This window comes from Ipomoea triloba, chromosome 15, assembly GCF_003576645.1.
Source record: "Ipomoea triloba cultivar NCNSP0323 chromosome 15, ASM357664v1".
NCBI classification, from domain to species: domain Eukaryota; kingdom Viridiplantae; phylum Streptophyta; class Magnoliopsida; order Solanales; family Convolvulaceae; genus Ipomoea; species Ipomoea triloba.
The window spans coordinates 3,009,758-3,027,226 of record NC_044930.1 but is presented as its reverse complement, the minus strand read 5'-3'; the positions used below and the strand labels follow the sequence as shown (position 1 = coordinate 3,027,226).

Here is a 17,469-nt window from a genome sequence, read left to right as displayed (position 1 = left end):
CTTGTATAAATAGAGGTGTAAAGCCTTGAGAAAGGCATGGAATAAAAAACCCTCTCTAGACACTTTACAACACATGTACCAAACTCATAAAAAGATAATGAATTTCGGCTTGGCACCGCCCAAAAAGGCCAGTGGTTTTCACCTTTTGGTTTACACGTTAAAATCCTTGTGTTTTCTCTATCTTTCTCTTAATTTATTCGCACTCAATCTATTTTTCGGAAGTGTTGACATGCCGTCCGACCATCCCTTGGGAGATAAAATCAACAACTCGTGTTTGAGTAAGCTCGGTCTTGTAACGCTAATTGACAAAGGATCAGAACGAGGTAAATTAACATAAGTTGCGTTACCCATAACCGACTGACTTAATCGAACTCCCAACCTCTCTTAAGGGACAAGAGTGCACGGCCACTCACGCCAACCAAATTGGTTAATCTTATGTATAATTCTTATTTTCTTAAACTCAATTTTCTCGCTAAATGAATTTTTTTATTTTTGTAAATTATTTTTCTATCGAGCGTTTTAAGTTATTATTATTATTATTATTATTATTATTATTATTATTATTATTATTTATGAATCAGTTGAATTTTTTTGAAAATTTAATATTGTTGTGAGAAAGTAATCGTCAAAGGATCACAAAGAGGTATATCAGTTTTGGTTGTCCATACCTGACGAGCTCAAACCAAACGATAAACCAGTCTTGATTGTTCATAATTAATTTAATTTGCTCAAACGAAGAAGACCAATACATAGTTTTTGTCCAAATCAAACTAATTAGAATATTGTTGTTACTAATTAAATCTGTTTGACCAACATGACAGTAATAAGTATAAGAGCATCCCCAATAATTTTATTTTTGCACAAGATTTTAGGACACATGGAAAATGGGGAGAAAAAAAAAAGAAATAGTATTAAATGAGGGTGGTCGCCAATTGGCTAGCGAGCACCCTCAACGCGCCTACTAGGCCTTGCAATTGGCCTTTTTTAATTATACTGTGGGACTCATAGCGTGATATAAAAAATTTGGGTCTTCGAACTTTATATTCTCTCTCTTCCTTCCCTCACTTCCACAAAACCTCATAAAAAATCACTAATATAGATGCCATAAAATGGTATTCAATGATTACTAATGAAGATATTCAAACAGTTGCTATATGTAGAAATCTTTGAGTAGTAGTCAAGAGGAGCAATAATGACAGCGTGGCAAAACATGAACCTCAATTGGAAAAAATAATAATAATTAACCCCCAAAGATTTTTTAGCTAAATCCAGAAAGCGGGTGGAAAGCACGCTCCATGAGTCCCGCGTGGGGGGATCAAGCTTTTCCGTTTTCCTGTATAGTCCCTCCCCAGTCCCCCCTAGTCTCCAGTTAACTATCCATTTTCCCTTTATTATCGAGTCGTACACTTTCTCTCTTTTCGATCTCCATTTTCTTGTGACGAAGAAAAACCATTTTCTCTTTCGAAGACCGCAAAACTCTCCGCAGATAACTGTTTCGATGGAGAAAACGCTGAGCGCGCAGAAGAAGAAGAAAGCTCCGAAGCAGCCGAAAGCGGCGGCGGCGGCTAACGGCGCCGCCGCCAGGAAACAGCTGAAGGTGGTGTACATCTCGAATCCGATGAAAGTAGAGACGAGCCCGTCGGAATTTAGGGCTTTGGTGCAGGAACTTACGGGCCAGGACGCCGACGTCCCCGGCCCGGGACCGTTCAAGTTCCCGCCGGGCCCCGGTGTCGGTGCCGCCGCCGCCGGGGCTCCGAACGGGAATAAAGCCGCGGCGGAAGAACATTCCGGCGAGGCGGGGCTGCAGCATGACGTGGCGGAGAGCTCAGATCTCTCGTCGGAGACGGCGCCGCCGGATTACGTGCCGCAGTTGATAGAGGATTTTCCGGGGATAATGCCTTCAAACATGTGGTATGGTTGAACGTATTGAATGTGATGAAGTTAAGTTAATTGCTTAATTTATCGCCAAAAAAAAAAAAAACAGAAGCCTAAACTGAACTAAAAAATTAATTGTAAATTAGGAAAAAACAGTATTATGTGAATCCTAGTATAGGCTTCTGTATTATGTATGTGTTTTGATTTTATGATTATCGATCGTCTTTAACCCTAGCTTTTCTGTTACTCTGTTCCTTGCTAGCTAGGGCAAAATTAAACATCATTAAAAATAACTTTAATTTCTTCTTAATTAGATCCGCTCCATTCTGTCTTTCCAACCATCCCACTTGACTCTTAACTTATACTCCGTATATATATAGGAAAATTCTATTTAATTTGCTTTAAATTTTTGTATCAAATTAAATCTTATTTAAGATATAGTGTCGGCAATCGAAGTTGCAATATATATAGGTTATATTCATTGGTTAAGCATGAGTTAATCCATGGAGTCTGTTATGAATTATTTAGAAAAGGTAATGTTCAAAAAAAAAATTGATATAATTAACCAATTAAATTTGAAGTACACGTGAGAAACTGAGAAAGGGTGTATATGTTGGAATTTCTTTATCATATAATATATATATATATATATATATATATATATATATATATATATATATATATATATAATATATCACATCAAGCATAAAAACCTAGCTAGTTGTTAAGACATGTATGAAAAAAAATGATTGAGATTAGCAATCACATCACAAACTAAGATGATGAGCAATGTCATTAACTAATTAATTAAGTCTTGAAAAAAGATTAATTAATTATATTGTTATATAGTCGAGCTAATATATATAAGTTTGAACTCTGTTGCCCTTGCCATGGAGATTGTTAAATGAAGTAAATTTCTGGATGTGTTTCAAATAAGTTCCAAATGCTTGTATGAGCTAATATATATACATACTTCGTGTGTGTGTGAGATAAATATATTTCTTTTGGATATTAATATTCATTATATTTTTATTTTTTACTCTTTCCATAAACTTGCATTATCCATGAATTTGGACAGACCAAAATGTGTATTATATTATCTTCTATATAAGCTAGTGTTGGTAGGTTATAAATCACTTTGATAATTGTTTGTTGTTTGGGAACTGGAAAAAAAAAAACCATTGTTCCATTCCTGAATCCTAATGCATGCATAACATGTAAATTCTTTTAGAAAATAATAATGTTGTCCTATTGTATGTAGTTTTAATTTGATAATGATTTGTTTATAGCTAGCTATTTAGAAAACATTTTTGTTTCTTGATCAAATATATATATATATATATATATATATATATATATATATATATATATGCCCAGTACAGGCAAGTTGCAAACTGGGACCAACATGCAGCAGTGAGGCCATTAAGTCCAATACTCAACCTTTTCTGCAGCTCTTTTCAATTCATATATACAACATCAACTTGCATTTTGTGCATGCACTCAAACTACAAATTTATTCATTTATATATATATGAGATTTCTTTAGGGTATCAATTAACACCAATGTAATTAACAGTACTAAGAATCATGTGTATTCATCAATCATTACGACATTACGACACACTTAGACCATAAACAAAATGATTAAACATTTACCACCACGTCAAAAATTATAATCAGTAACGAAAACACAACTTTATTTCATTATGGTTGCATAACAGTTAGCGTCAAGTAGTGTGAATAGAAGGATAGATGTTGAAGTCTCTAGACTCCAGGCCAGTACCTAACAAGAAAAAACATAAATTAATAATAAAATTGTAAATAATTAGTTACAATATGCCTTGAATACAATATATTATAGGCATTACATTGTGGACAAATTTAAAAGTTACAAAGAAAATTAATGCATGGATGCATACTAACACAGACTGTAACTATACAAACTGTCAGTCTGCACTCTATCTAGCTAGTAGATAGTTTACAAGTTGGATTTTGCATTTTTTATTTGAGTATTAATAAGTATAAACTTATGAACTAGACAATTATTACTAGTCGGTGATGATATTCTAACTAAAGTGTGCTATTTAAGAAGCGGTCAATCTAATTTAATACTCATTAAACTAAACCCTAATAAACTCTTATAACTAGAGAGCAATATTATTAGAGACTTTGGGTCAAGGGTTTTATTCTTTTAGAGCTTAAAATGTTTGTTCTTTCATGGTTTTATAGAATTATAGTATACAATTCAAGGCAAGCTAGTGGCAAGGAAATTTAAACTTGAAGGTTATTTATTTATTTTTTTAATGGATTTTGACTTTTGATACTAGTGGTTGGGTGGATTGAAGCATGTGTTCCATCTCAACTAAAAGTCTAAGCTGATAGTTGGATTGCACATTTATGTTTACGTAGACCATAGTCTCTTTTTAGAGGGCGACACAGAGATTCAAACTCATGATCTTTGGCATGGGCTTGACTTTGATATCAAATTGAAGCATGTGTTCCATCTCAATTAAAAGTCTAAGTTGATAGTTGGAGTGCACATTTATGTTTATATATTATATATGCTCAATAGGGTGGGGGTTGGAAAGAACAGTACGGTTTCTTTTCCCCAAACTTTAGGTCATTATATATATGCGTGCGCATGCGTGCACACACATTAATATCTTTTGTCTCTGTGATTATACTCGATGGGATGTTCTAAATTATAAGTTATAACATATGAATTTATTGGCAAATTAATTTAATTACCCATTGTAATGCATTGTCATTATATGATGAATAGATAGAAAAAACAAGCAAAAGGTAATAATTCAGGAGACAAATTGCAATGCATGCTAGACCTAAACAGTAATTTTATGTCACATCTGTATTATATATTGAGATAACATATATGCATATCTATAAAGATGATATTGTAAATTACTTTTGTTTTACCTGGCCTGCTTTTTTAATACGAAAAATAAAATTACATGAAATTAAGGGTGTGTTTGGTTGACTGGTTTAACTATTAGGAATGGATATCAAAGTCATTCTTATTGTTTGGTTGACAGGTTTTGAGAACACTACTATGTGTTTTGATTAACCCTTAATTGCAAAGTCCATTCCCTAATAAAATAAGGGTTTCATTCTCTTCCTCATCAATCGCTTCCCTAACTATTAATAATCTGATGCGATCCAAATGTAACCAATAAATGATTCATTGAAAGTCTCGAGTGGCCCGGTAACAATATTCCAATCAAGGAAGACAATCGGACTTCAATATCAGATCAAATTTCCCGGTGTGAAATTATTTGCAAGATGTATTTTTTTTTAGATGGGAAACTACTTTGCAAGAATTGTATTTTTTATTTGGGTGGAAATTACTTTTGCAAAATGTTGTATTTTTAATTTTGGGTGGGAAATTATTTTGTATTTTTAATTTTGGGTGGGAATTACTTTTACAAAGTTGTAATTTATTATTTTGGGTGGGATAATTAGTGACCTAGAATATTTAATACCTTATTTTCCCCTATAAATACCCCATAAACCCAATGGTTTGAGGAAACACCTTGTAAGAATTCAATTTGAGTGAAATTTCTCTCTTTTCTTTGCATGAGAAGTGCATTGAAGTTTAGGTTGTTTGTGAGAAGCATTCAATCTTGGTAGGCTAGTGAGAAACTAGTTTATCCCTTTATCTTGTTCTTTATATTCACACACATATCCAAAAACTCAAAAAGAATACTATTACTCATATTATATAGCTAATTTTATTTTTGTATCTTAATTCTAGTGCTAGATTCCTAATACTCTAATTCTTAGCCTTGCTTAATAATCTAAGGGTTGAGAGTATTATTTGTTAGTTTGGTGAGGCATTTGTAGAGTTGGGATCTCAAAATCCAAGAGTCTACAAGGTAAGATCCTCTTTTGGACACGAAAGGTTCTTGAGTGATTCCTTGAGTGTGCACTTATTGCGGGAAGCAATCCGTGTACGCATCATAATCATTCTCATTCCACCTTACTACTAAACATGCAAAATACTTTCACCAATGCTCATTACCATTACCAAGTATTTGATACGCATTCCGATTTCTATTCCCATTTCCGAACCAAACACTCCCTAAATAATTAAAGCATATGTTTTATTTTAATTAAAAGTCTAAACTGATAGTTAAATTGCATATTTGTATTTATATATTATAGGAATAAGGTCAAATACGCCACTCAACTGCACACCAAACTGCAATTAGGCCATCAAACTAAAAAAAAAAAAAATGTAATTGACCGCGTCCTTAAACAACACAAACTCATGCAGTTCAACCAAAATGACATGTTTACTTGAAAGTCTGCTAACATGGTGGTTACCGATTTTAAAAATAAAATTTATAAAAATAATTTTAAATAAATTAATTAATTAATATTAAAAAAACTGCCGAAAATGAAACGTTTCCTGCCGGCTTCATCTCCATAGCCAGAGATGAAGACCTTCGTCTCCATGACCAATAGACGAATGTGCGATTTAGGTTTGAGTTGTGTTTTTTGTGCGTAAAAGTGTACAATTTAATGTTAAGTCAATTAAATTGATCATATTTAATTCTTCATAAATTTGAGAACGGATTCATGAAGTTGATAATATAATCTCGCAGACTCAAATTATTAGAGCCACACAACTTTTGGTTAAAGTTTTACTTTTGGTTCTCCGAAGTTTTAGCTGTATGTTGGACAAGACACTCAAGATAAAGATCTCAATTAGGTTTTTTGTCCTTTGAAAAAACAAAGTTTGTTGTCACGTCCATACCTCTCTTTCTACTAGGGTTTTCTTTTGTCATGTTGTGATCATAAGGTGAAAACTTGTGCCCTAATTTCAGAGGTCATTATATTGCTGCAATGAGGCCCCCCCATCCTTGTCGATTTATCAGGTTTAGTACATGCATGGTCACACAATTTTTATGGTACCCTTGTCTCTCTGCCCTTAGTATTGACTGTACTTTACCCTAATTTGAATATATTATAGTCTTTATCCTCTTATCTTCTTATTTTATAGGTATGATATTTCTTCGACATCATTATATAATTCTCCTCATTTTCTTTCTAATTATTCTCCCTTTCTCTACTTTTTTGTGTGCTTACACTCGTACAAAACATCTTCATCTATTATTTTATTTATTTTTTATAATTAATAATTTCAAATTTATAATTATAGTTTTAAATTTAACTTTAAATTAAAATAAATTTGTGTAATAGAAATAAAATAATTTTTAAATTACAAAATTTAATTCAAGCAATTAACACCATAGTAAAATTTTCATTTGAAATCGTATATGAATGTGAAAAATATATAGACAAATTTAAAATAAAATAATGAATGTGAAAAAATATCTTTGAAATTAATGAGTTAAACCCAAAAAGAACTAATGAAATGGCTAAAATTAACATTGTTGCAAAAATAAAAAGATTATATATTGTCAACTATTATATAGTGTGATGCCACATCATTTACCATTATAAATGGATAGAATAGATTTTACGACCTTATAATAATTATGAGTGTTTCAAATATATATATATATATATATATAATTTTAAAATTAATACGAAATAACTAATATTGAAAATATCATTATAATTAAAAAAAAAAGTTTTACCCTTTCACTGTTTCACGACTATTAAATATCGAAATAATTATAATAAAAAATGAAATAAGAAAAAAAGACAACAGTGAAGACACGTGACGACAAAAAGCGCGTGTGGTGCCCTACATACAAAAATCCAGAAAGCAAGTTGCCAACTTGCTCCACATCGCGTATCTGATTTGCGCTCATTAAATATTCTTCGAACGAGAACAGAAGCAGCAGTTGTTATACCGTGGACCATGGGCCATAATACATTGTGGACCATAGGTCATGGTTGATACTGCAGTTGTGTTAAACTGATACTGCAGTTCTGTTGAACGGATACTGCAGTTGTGATGAAAGGAAACTGCAGTTGCGAGGAACAGAGGCCATTTCATCCGTCTGTAAATGCAGTTGTGTTGAACTGATACTATAGTTGTGTTGAACGGATACTACAGTTGTGTTGAATAGATACTGCAATTGTGTTGAATGGGTGAACGACCTCTGTTCCGCGTAACTGCAGTTTCCTTTCAACACAACCGCAGTATCTTTTCAATACAACCGCAGTATCTTTTCAACACAACTGCGGTATCAGCAATGACCACGGTCCACAATGCATTGTGGACCATAGTCCACCATATAATTTGCGCAGAAGCAGACCTTTTTTCTTTCACTGCTGATTTTATGTCTGGGTTACATAGTGACGAAGAAAACTCATAAGTACTTTATGAGGATGTTATGATTTCTACATGTAATCTATTTTTTATTTTCACACACAAAATTTTGATATAAACATTTGTATTGAAATTCAATGAAAAAAGTAATTTATTAGTACCCGCTATATTAGGGAGTAAACTTAAAAAGTAAGATTTTAAGAGTATATGTAATAGAATCCATTTATATATGGAATTAAGGATAAAGACATTTAGATAACCTAGTAATACTTCTTACCTTGCTTTTTAAAAATTAGACCAATTTTGTTTGATGTGACATTTCTTAGTTAATTAATTGTTGTTAATATGATTTGTAATAGAGTCAGTAGTACTAAAAAAAAAAACTTATTAATAGATCAACTGAAAACACATTGATTAAAAATTGTTGTATTTAATTTGAGAGGCTCTTATCTAAACATTTTTTTTTTTAAATTGACATGATATGCTTTCCTACTTTTAAAATTATTAAGTGTGTCTAGATAAAATTTTATCTCTTACTTTTTTTTTTTTAAAGAAAAAATATCAAATAAGTCATCGAACTTGTATAGTTTGTGCAATTAAATCATCAAACAAAAAAAAGTGTGCAATTAGAACATTAAATATGCAACAAAAATGTTTAATTATCATTTTTTACTTGTTGCGCCAAGTAAAACACGTTAAATTAATTTTAAAATATTAATGCTTATGTAGACGGTTATGTGGTAGTGGCACACCTATATATAAAATATTATTTTAATTATTATTTTAAAAAAAAAAAGACTTAATACAATTAGATGAAAGAGGCAACCCCTCTTTGTCCAGTTTGGACAAAGGGGACGCAACCATGATTGCCCCCTTCTTCGACTTGAACCTTTTTTTTTTCCCAAAATCCTCTCCTCTAGACAGAGGAGGATGCTGCCTCTTCCATCTACGTAGAAGGAAGAGGACACCTCCTCTATCAATGTTGACGGTGGAGGAGTCAGCCTCCTCTTTCAACCTTGATGGAGGAGCCAAGAGGAGGCCGCCTTCCTCCTTTGTCAATTTGAATTGAGGATGCTCTGTTTTTAAAATTTTTTAATAAAAATTAATATTATATTATATTTGTTAAATAATTGAAGAAAAAAATTATTATATTTTTAATGCGGCATACTAAATCAAAAGTTTGCCGGCAACTTATTCCTCACATATTAATAATGCCAATTGCACATATCTTTAATGTTAAATAATTTAATTGCACTTCTTTTTTTTTTTTTTGTTTGTTTAATGGTCTAATTGTATTGTGCATACAAGTTTGATGGTCTATTTAACTTTTTTTTTTTTTGAAAAAGAAAAACAAAAAAATATGTACTTTTACATTTAAAAAAAACCACAGAACAAAGAATACAAAATAAAAAGTTAAAGATACCAACAATCGAGAAAGAAAAACAGAGAATTAACGTAAATGTAACCTACATCTTTGCACCATTTCTTAGAGTTCACTATATTTGTTTATATGTTGAATTCAATCTTTCTATGATATAATTTTCTCAATAGTATTATCTATATTTTAATTTAATTTATGACATGGTGGATTAATTCTAGTTAATTTAAAAGTTCAAGTAATCCCATTGATCAGTGAAATTATAACTATTTCATATTGTTTTCTAACTTACAATTAGTTTTATAAATTTAATTTGATACCATATTTCATTATTAAGTGGTAGCATTTGCCATTTTTAAATTTGGGGGCTAAATCTTTATTACCGATAAAAATAAGGACATGATTGAAATAACAATCTTTTAGTTTCGATTCCTTTAAAAAAAATCTGTTTCGCTCCCAAACTAAACCCTAGAAGTATTGGGTTCGAAATTCAAAACCCTAGCTCCGACGAAATCCCGCTAGTCTTCTCTCTCGCCTCGGTCTCTTCATCGACTCAACATCCTCAGGTAATTTAAATTTTCTCATCTCCGTTTTATTTCGTGGAAATTTATCATGAGAAGAGGTAATGGGTGATCTTTCGAATTATTGATAGTATCCTAAACATTGTAGATTTTGAGAATTGCCGAAAGGAAAATGACTAATGAATTGCTGTTCGGTTTGTTGGTGTACTGGTTTAGTTGTAAATTTTTCTACAACCGTTAATAATTAGGTTACGAGTTCGTGTCCCGTAAATTGTAGTTTAATTTCTGTTTCCTAGCCCTGTTTTCCTCAATTTTGGAAATAAAGAGCTCAATTGGAGTAGAGTCCATTTAGGTGAGCCGGGATGGAGGCTTAATTGGGATGAATCTTGGTGATTTGAGTAGAGTCCATTTAGGTTCTTTGATTTGTAGTGTTGTTAGTTTGTACTTTGTAGTTATAATTTTGGGAACTTTTCTTGCAAATTCCCATGGCCAGTATGAGAATGAGGATAAAGTGTGATATTATGGTGTTCATAAAGCATCAGAAAGAGTGCAGGCTGGGGAAGCCACAGTTTGTGTGCCTTTACTGGATACTAAGCGAATATGCAATTGTACTGCTGAGAAATGAGTATTGGTTTTGGTACAGAATTAGCAAAAACTTAGGCAAAATGAGTGGAGCTGCAGCAGGAGAGAGAGGCTCAACAACCACTAAAACTCCAGCTGATTTTCTAAAATCTATCCGTGGTCGTCCTGTGGTTGTGAAATTGAACTCAGGTGTTGATTATCGAGGTTGGTCGCTTGTGCTCTCTACTTAGTGTATCTTCTATTTACTTAGGTATCTATTTATTTGAAGAGAAACTTTGTTGTGAGTTTGTTACTTTTATGCTTTTCATGAAGACCAATGAATGACTTGGAAACAAGAATTTACCACTGTCAAAAATACCTATTAAATGCCATTGGAAATGACCCAAAAGGCATACAAGCCTAAGAAAGGCCAAAGTGACACGTGTATTTCCTCTGTGCTCCATTTTTTATCATCTACACTCTGACTACTTGTTTCAAAAGAAAAAAGATAATGTTATATCATTCATATCAGACATATTAGGAGATCAGGGAAAAATGAGAACTGAAACTTGTGGACATATGATTTAGTACAGCTCCAATCTGTTAGAGATGTTGCCATGATTGCTCCTAGTACTATCTATCTAAAAAAAAGGTAGCCAAATATCAGTTTTGCATTCTATGTAGGAAAGTACTGTTGTATGTGCACTTAACAGGTGCATATGGGTAAGATACTATCCATATGCTAATGCACCCTCATCATATTTTTTTTTTTGATTCATTTTTGAGCTTCTCGATATCTATATTTGAGTATAAGAGAAAGAACAACTACCACAATACTCAATGAGAAATTACGAATTCTTTCTGATGGAGAAATGTGGACACAATATTTCTGTTGAGTATGACAGGAAGAGTTGTTCTCTTTTAGTTAAATTTCCTAATCGTTTATGAAAGAGTGCAACTGTTGTTCACATGCATTTTGTCCGAAGTCTGTCACGAAGGGTTTGTTTTGCTTGAGTGATAAGGCCATTTGCACACTATTTGCTTGTGTTATTGGACTAGTGAGGATACAATCATACATTGCTTTTGTCATTCTGTATTTTGCAGGCATTTTAGCGTGTTTAGATGGATACATGAATATTGCAATGGAGCAAACAGAAGAGTATGTTAACGGACAACTGAAGAACAAGTACGGGGATGCCTTCATACGAGGAAATAATGGTGTGATTACAAATGGAAACACTATCCATTAATTCATTCTTTTCTTTTGAATTTAGTTTTAAAGTTGGCATTTTTTTTTCCTTGGCGCAGTACTCTACATCAGCACATCAAAGAGGACCTTGGCTGAGGGGGCTTAGAGCTCGGCTTACATGTTTTTTTTTTTAATCGTGTTACATCTGCCAGCTCTTTGTCAAGAATTTCAAGCTGGATTAGACCAATGTTTTCAAATTCAGTAATATAAATTGTGTTTTGTAGAGTTTGAAGTTAATGTTGGATGGAACACTACCCCTTTTGGTAGCTTCTGTAGCTTACATGACTGGATTAAGATATTCAAATGCACGTTTTGTATTTGAGTTTTTGTTATTAATGAAGGCACAATCTTATGTAGTTATGAGAGATAACATGAACTAAACATCCTTTAAAGGTGCAGTTCAGAGTTTCACAGTCATAATGTTGATACATTTAGCCAATAGTATAAATGCAAGATTATATATAAGAGATCTTATATTCCATCTCTATTCCTTTCAATTGTTCCAAAATTGATATTAGTAGTAGCACTACTACTACAACAACAATAGTAAGTAGTAACCATCTACTCAAGCAAAAGCAATTTTGTCCTTCGTACGCCGCTAAGACAGTAGATGATAGTTATTGTAGGAAAAACACAAAACGTCAATATCAGCTAAAACCCTTAAGAGAGAAGAAGAAATTGTACTTTGTCCCGCTTTCAGTATTGCTTTGCGATTTTTGATACCGAAGAGTATGTCCCCAGAGCTGCACTTATGATACCCACAGCCACAACAGCGATGCTGAAAGCCCTCTGTCGTCATAAGCAAAAGAATGTAAACAAAAACACATACCTAAACACGACGAGTAAGTGAGAAGAATATATGCATAACATGTTCAGTTTCCAGAAAAATACATGACAAGCAACCGGTTAATACATTTAAGACGGTGTTGTAGCTATAGAAGAACCTTAATCTGCAGTTCTATTGGGGTATGTACCTGTATGGTTGTCACTTTCTTATCCAGGATCTTCAGAAAACACAACGTTGGCATAATAACCGCCTGAAATAATAACATGGGTACGTAGTCACAAAACACGCATCTCACAGGAAGTAGAACTGCAGAAGCCTTTCCAGGAATTGTCAACTTATTCACCCCCGGGATGGATATCAGTCAACTAGATGGAGTTATTAATGAGATGAAAATGGTAACTACAGAGTTAATCGTGTAGAAGATGTGCGTACCAGTAGTATACTGAGGAGAGACCCGATTAAAGCCATCACAAGGCCTGCAACAAGTTTAAGTCAGAGTCACTCAAATTGGATCCAGTTATGCATGTGAAGTTGTTATATCAATTACAAGATACTGTATGTTGTATGAAGTATGAAACCAATGTAAAGTATGTAGTACTCTATGTGATTTAGTGAGAGGAGAGAATCATCAACATGTAACATATTCATTCATGAATAACCAGATTTAAACATTCTATAGAGGTCTAATTTTCTAGGCTTCCAAACATAAAAATTTGAGTTTCCATGGAAAAATAACTTTAATTCATATGAGGAGAATTAATACTTTAGGGGGCATTTGATTCGGGTTATATAACATAACTCCCAGTAATGATGTGAGCATCGAAATGTTATAGGCCTTTATTTGGTTCCTAGAGATGATTTCTAGTTCATTTTCTTGCCATATTCCTGGGAGTCTCATTCCCTAAGGTTTTTAGGTAATGTAAGATTTATGAAAATGATACATTACCTAAAACCATTCTCTAACATAAGCTCTCCCTTAATGCAATGTAGCAATTCGAAAACAAATTTTCATAGGTCATATTACATACCGAAGAAAGGAAGAAGGAATGCGACACAAACGGTTGAAGCTACAAGTGCTGCCCTTAGCAGAACAAAACACCAGAAACTACTGGAGATTCTCTCAGGCAGCAACTCCTCCACAGCTCTAGCCAGTGGATTTATCATCAGGGCATATTTTGTGAAAGGGTTGATAACCTGTTGAAAGTATGGCATTAGAGAAAAAAAATTGTCTGCAGATAAAATAACCAGAGAAAATGCCAACATTTGTCCAACTTATAACGGAAAATAATGTAAGAGCTAAATACATACTGTTGTCCACACTGCAATTTTTGAAGCAATAGAATCATGCGGCATGTTTAGAGTGATCTGAGACAATGTATTCTCACCAAACAGGAGATATCCCATAACTGCAACGCTCCCATACATTGCAACACACAAAATAAAGCTGCATGACAATATTCGGTCTGGTGATTATGCTAAAATGTGTAATTAAGAGTGCATTATAATGGCTAAATGGAATATATTCCATACCATATAGTCATTGCCTTTGTAAATTTCTTTTTATCAGCCATTGATTGGTAAATATTGGGAAAGACAGAATGGCCAGCATAACAAAATCCATATACACCAATGGAAAAAGGAATGCCACTCCAATTTACCAATTGACCTGTCTGAGGTAATCCAATTCCATCTACTATAGTGAGTAAAGCTACAGAAACCACAATGACTATAGTTGCAACAACTCCACATGCTGCATCATAAACGAAATATTGAATAAAGAATCTATCAGATATAGTGTCTTAGAGATATGCTTTTTAAATCACAAAGAGAAAGGAGATTGACAGGTGCACCTGAAAGATATGATATTAGTCGAACATCCCTCAGACAAAGAGTTGGTAGAACTAGCAGAGCTGTGAGAACCCCAAATAAATGGGTAGAGTCTAGCTTTAAACCATTCCAGTTGAAGGAAGCTCCAGGAAACAGCGTTGTGAGATTATCCCCCTCCAAAATGATAAACTCCACGCAGTATGTCTAAAGTAGTACAGAATAATACAAGGAAAACCACTGTTAGACTTAGACATAAAATTCATATTGAGGAATGTAAAATTGAAAGCCAGTTTCACTTACATATAATTCCGTAAACAAAAGGATCTGCACACAAAGCAAATGCACTATAATGTCAACCAATGTATTTAAAATCAAAACAAAGCAGTTTGAGTGGCACAATAGTTACACAATTCAGTATTTAAGATATATGAAACAAACAACAAAACTAATTAAAATCAATCCAAAACTGAAACTATGATTTTTTTGTTTCACAGGGTAGGTTCAACTTACAGATGTGATAATCCGTCCATATCTTCCAAATGCAGCTTCACCCATGTCAGGGTAGGTTGTCATGCCTTCTCTGCTCTCAAAACAGCGCTTCATAAGAGAAGCTGTATAGCAACAAATAACAGCAAAAGCAACCAACACTGCTATGCTAGCCCAGCCAGCTTCTTTGACTGTGAAAGGAGTAGAAAGAAGCCCGATTCCAGCCATCACATTGAGCCCTAAATTGGAAGACCATTAGAGCATGAAGAAAATGCCAACCAGTTACAGGTGCATCCTGTCTGATTCATCATGCTTTATGCAATCTGTACATTTACTTTCAGAGATTTTTGCAGTCATTACTTACTTACCATTGAATACAGTTTGTGTCAGGGAACATCCATGGCTAATAGGAAGCTCCCCAGTTACATTTTCATGCAATGAGGCCTTTTCAGAGAATGATGACTGTTTTATTTGGATCCCATCCAAGAAGTCCTTCTTCTTGCCGTGTTTTATAGCTTCAGGCAGCAAATGTGTCTTCTCATCAGAGTTTATGTATCTTTTAATATTCGCATCAGAAGGTGACAATGCGACACTAGATCCACGTCGCAGAAGTCCTACGTTAGGTGATGCAGCAATTGAATACGAGTCAGTTGTTTCCCTGTGAATCAAAAGATTAAGGAAATCAGGCACAAGCTCCCATGTCAAATATCCAATTGAAATGAGCACCAACAACCTATAATCAAAGTGAAACGAGTCAGGCTTCTCTTAAGCAAGGTTCTGGGTTCAAGCCTTGTGAACAAATCACCATGCTTTGGTAAAGCTCCCTCCACGAAAGTTTTACAGTAGCTTGACTTTGAATTTAATTGGAACTCAAGGCGAACATTAGATACCGGGGTTATACTAATCCAAACTTAAAAATAATAATAAAAATTGAAACGCTGCTATGCAAATTATAGCTTAAAATCCTGAAACAATAGCTCTCCACATTCGAGTATTCTCTAATAATCAAATTCTCTTCACAGTATACATACATACACACATACATGGATTTTGTCAATTCAAACAGGAAATAAACACTAAAATCGCTACAAATCTTCTCTTCTCAAATGCTAATAACTTGTGTTTGATATTTGCAACAGAGATCTAAGTTTGATATTGGAGTCTGCAAAACTGCAAACTCTGATCATTCAGAGTGAGAGGAAATCCCCCGCGGTCATTGCTGGGAATTTAAAAAATTTCCGCCGAGTTATCAGAGCTGTTAAAAATGCAAGCACCAATAACCAAACTAAACAAGCAAAAAAGCTTATAGATGATATAATCTTGTAGAAGCAAACCTGAAACTCTGTGGCCATTGCTGAGAGAAGAATGGAGATGAAGAAGACGAAGAAAGTGATCTCGGAGCAACAAATCCAACAATTTCATCTCCTCCTTCTCCTTCTTCTTCTTCTTCTTCTTCATCGCTCGTATTTCTGTTATCCTCAACGTCACATTCATCGTCGTTCTCCAAGAAGTACTCCGTTAAGTCCTTATCCTTTTCCGCCATGGCCACCGCTGCTCCACCGATTCTATTGGCCAAAACTTTGATATATCTATGAAACGGTGTGAGGCAGTGTGCAAAACTGCAAATGCCTCTGGACTATATATTAACAGTACATGATACACACATACATACACGTATATACATACAATAGTGACGGTGGGCCCCACCTGTTCGTGACACATGTGTACCAGATAGAGATAGTGAGTGTGAAAGTGAAACATCCATCCTGCGCAATTTGTCCGTATCCGACTCTGTAACGACTGAATCATACAATTCTTTCCTTCTTTACCTCATTAAAACCCCCTTATTAGGTTAGTTTCTTCCTTCTTGTTCATAAAAGAAAATCATCTTTGAATTTTCAAGGGACTTGAATCGTTTAAACTTATGTACAATCAGTAATATTTTCAGAAGAGTAATTCTACGTATACTCCTAATTCACACTCTCATTTTCTACTCCATATGAGTTGGCATACTTTGATTGATCAATTTAATAGGGGTCATGATATTTGTTCATTCTTTTTTTTTCATCATTCAATTAAATTTGAACACAATTGAGAGTAAAAGTTGGTAGTATGATTTTGGGAGTACATCTAGTGTTTTTGTTTTCAGGAAGAGTTGTTTTGGATAGCACTATAAAAGCTCGGCTCACTTTGCTCAATGTGAACACTAATATAATACTCTGTATGCATAAAAGAGGCCCGTTAAGTATCTCACATTAAAAAAATAATAAAAAAATATATATGAGTTTATAAGATCATGAGTTATAATAATTATTTGATTAAATTCAATCGTTTAGTGTTGTTTAGCTTATGTGAATTTTGATAAATTTTACTATTGATGTAGAGCGTGAACCAAGAATTTAGCTTATGTGAATTTTGATAAATTTTACTATTGACGTAGAGCGTGGACCAAGAATTTAGCTTATGTGAATTTTGATAAATTTTACTATTGATGTAGAGCGTGAACCAAGAATTTGAATTTTG

At 33.6% G+C, this 17,469-nt stretch overlaps 3 protein-coding genes across 3 annotated transcripts; 2 read left to right on the top strand and 1 right to left on the bottom strand.

Moving 5' to 3' along the window:
* The first annotated feature begins 1,392 nt into the window (after positions 1 to 1,392).
* LOC116007408 lies at positions 1,393 to 2,109 on the top strand. Its single transcript, XM_031248067.1, has one exon. The coding sequence runs from the start codon at positions 1,499 to 1,501 to the stop codon at positions 1,919 to 1,921; it is 423 nt and encodes a 140-aa protein (XP_031103927.1). The 5' UTR covers positions 1,393 to 1,498; the 3' UTR covers positions 1,922 to 2,109.
* Positions 2,110 to 9,930: 7,821 nt separating this feature from the next.
* Positions 9,931 to 12,178, top strand: LOC116006553 (sm-like protein LSM36B). Its single transcript, XM_031246979.1, has 4 exons — positions 9,931 to 10,081; positions 10,680 to 10,822; positions 11,702 to 11,815; positions 11,906 to 12,178. The coding sequence occupies exons 2-4, from the start codon at positions 10,702 to 10,704 to the stop codon at positions 11,950 to 11,952; spliced, it is 282 nt and encodes a 93-aa protein (XP_031102839.1). The 5' UTR covers positions 9,931 to 10,081; positions 10,680 to 10,701; the 3' UTR covers positions 11,953 to 12,178.
* A 126-nt stretch (positions 12,179 to 12,304) lies between these two features.
* Positions 12,305 to 16,564, bottom strand: LOC116006552 (amino acid transporter AVT1A). Its single transcript, XM_031246978.1, has 11 exons — positions 16,281 to 16,564; positions 15,315 to 15,604; positions 14,971 to 15,185; positions 14,761 to 14,784; positions 14,484 to 14,664; positions 14,164 to 14,383; positions 13,942 to 14,077; positions 13,662 to 13,827; positions 13,066 to 13,109; positions 12,821 to 12,883; positions 12,305 to 12,635 (listed from the first exon to the last, which is right to left on the bottom strand). Exons 1-11 carry the CDS (start codon positions 16,487 to 16,489, stop codon positions 12,543 to 12,545), a joined length of 1,641 nt encoding a protein of 546 aa, XP_031102838.1. The 5' UTR covers positions 16,490 to 16,564; the 3' UTR covers positions 12,305 to 12,542.
* Between the last annotated feature and the right edge of the window lie 905 nt (positions 16,565 to 17,469).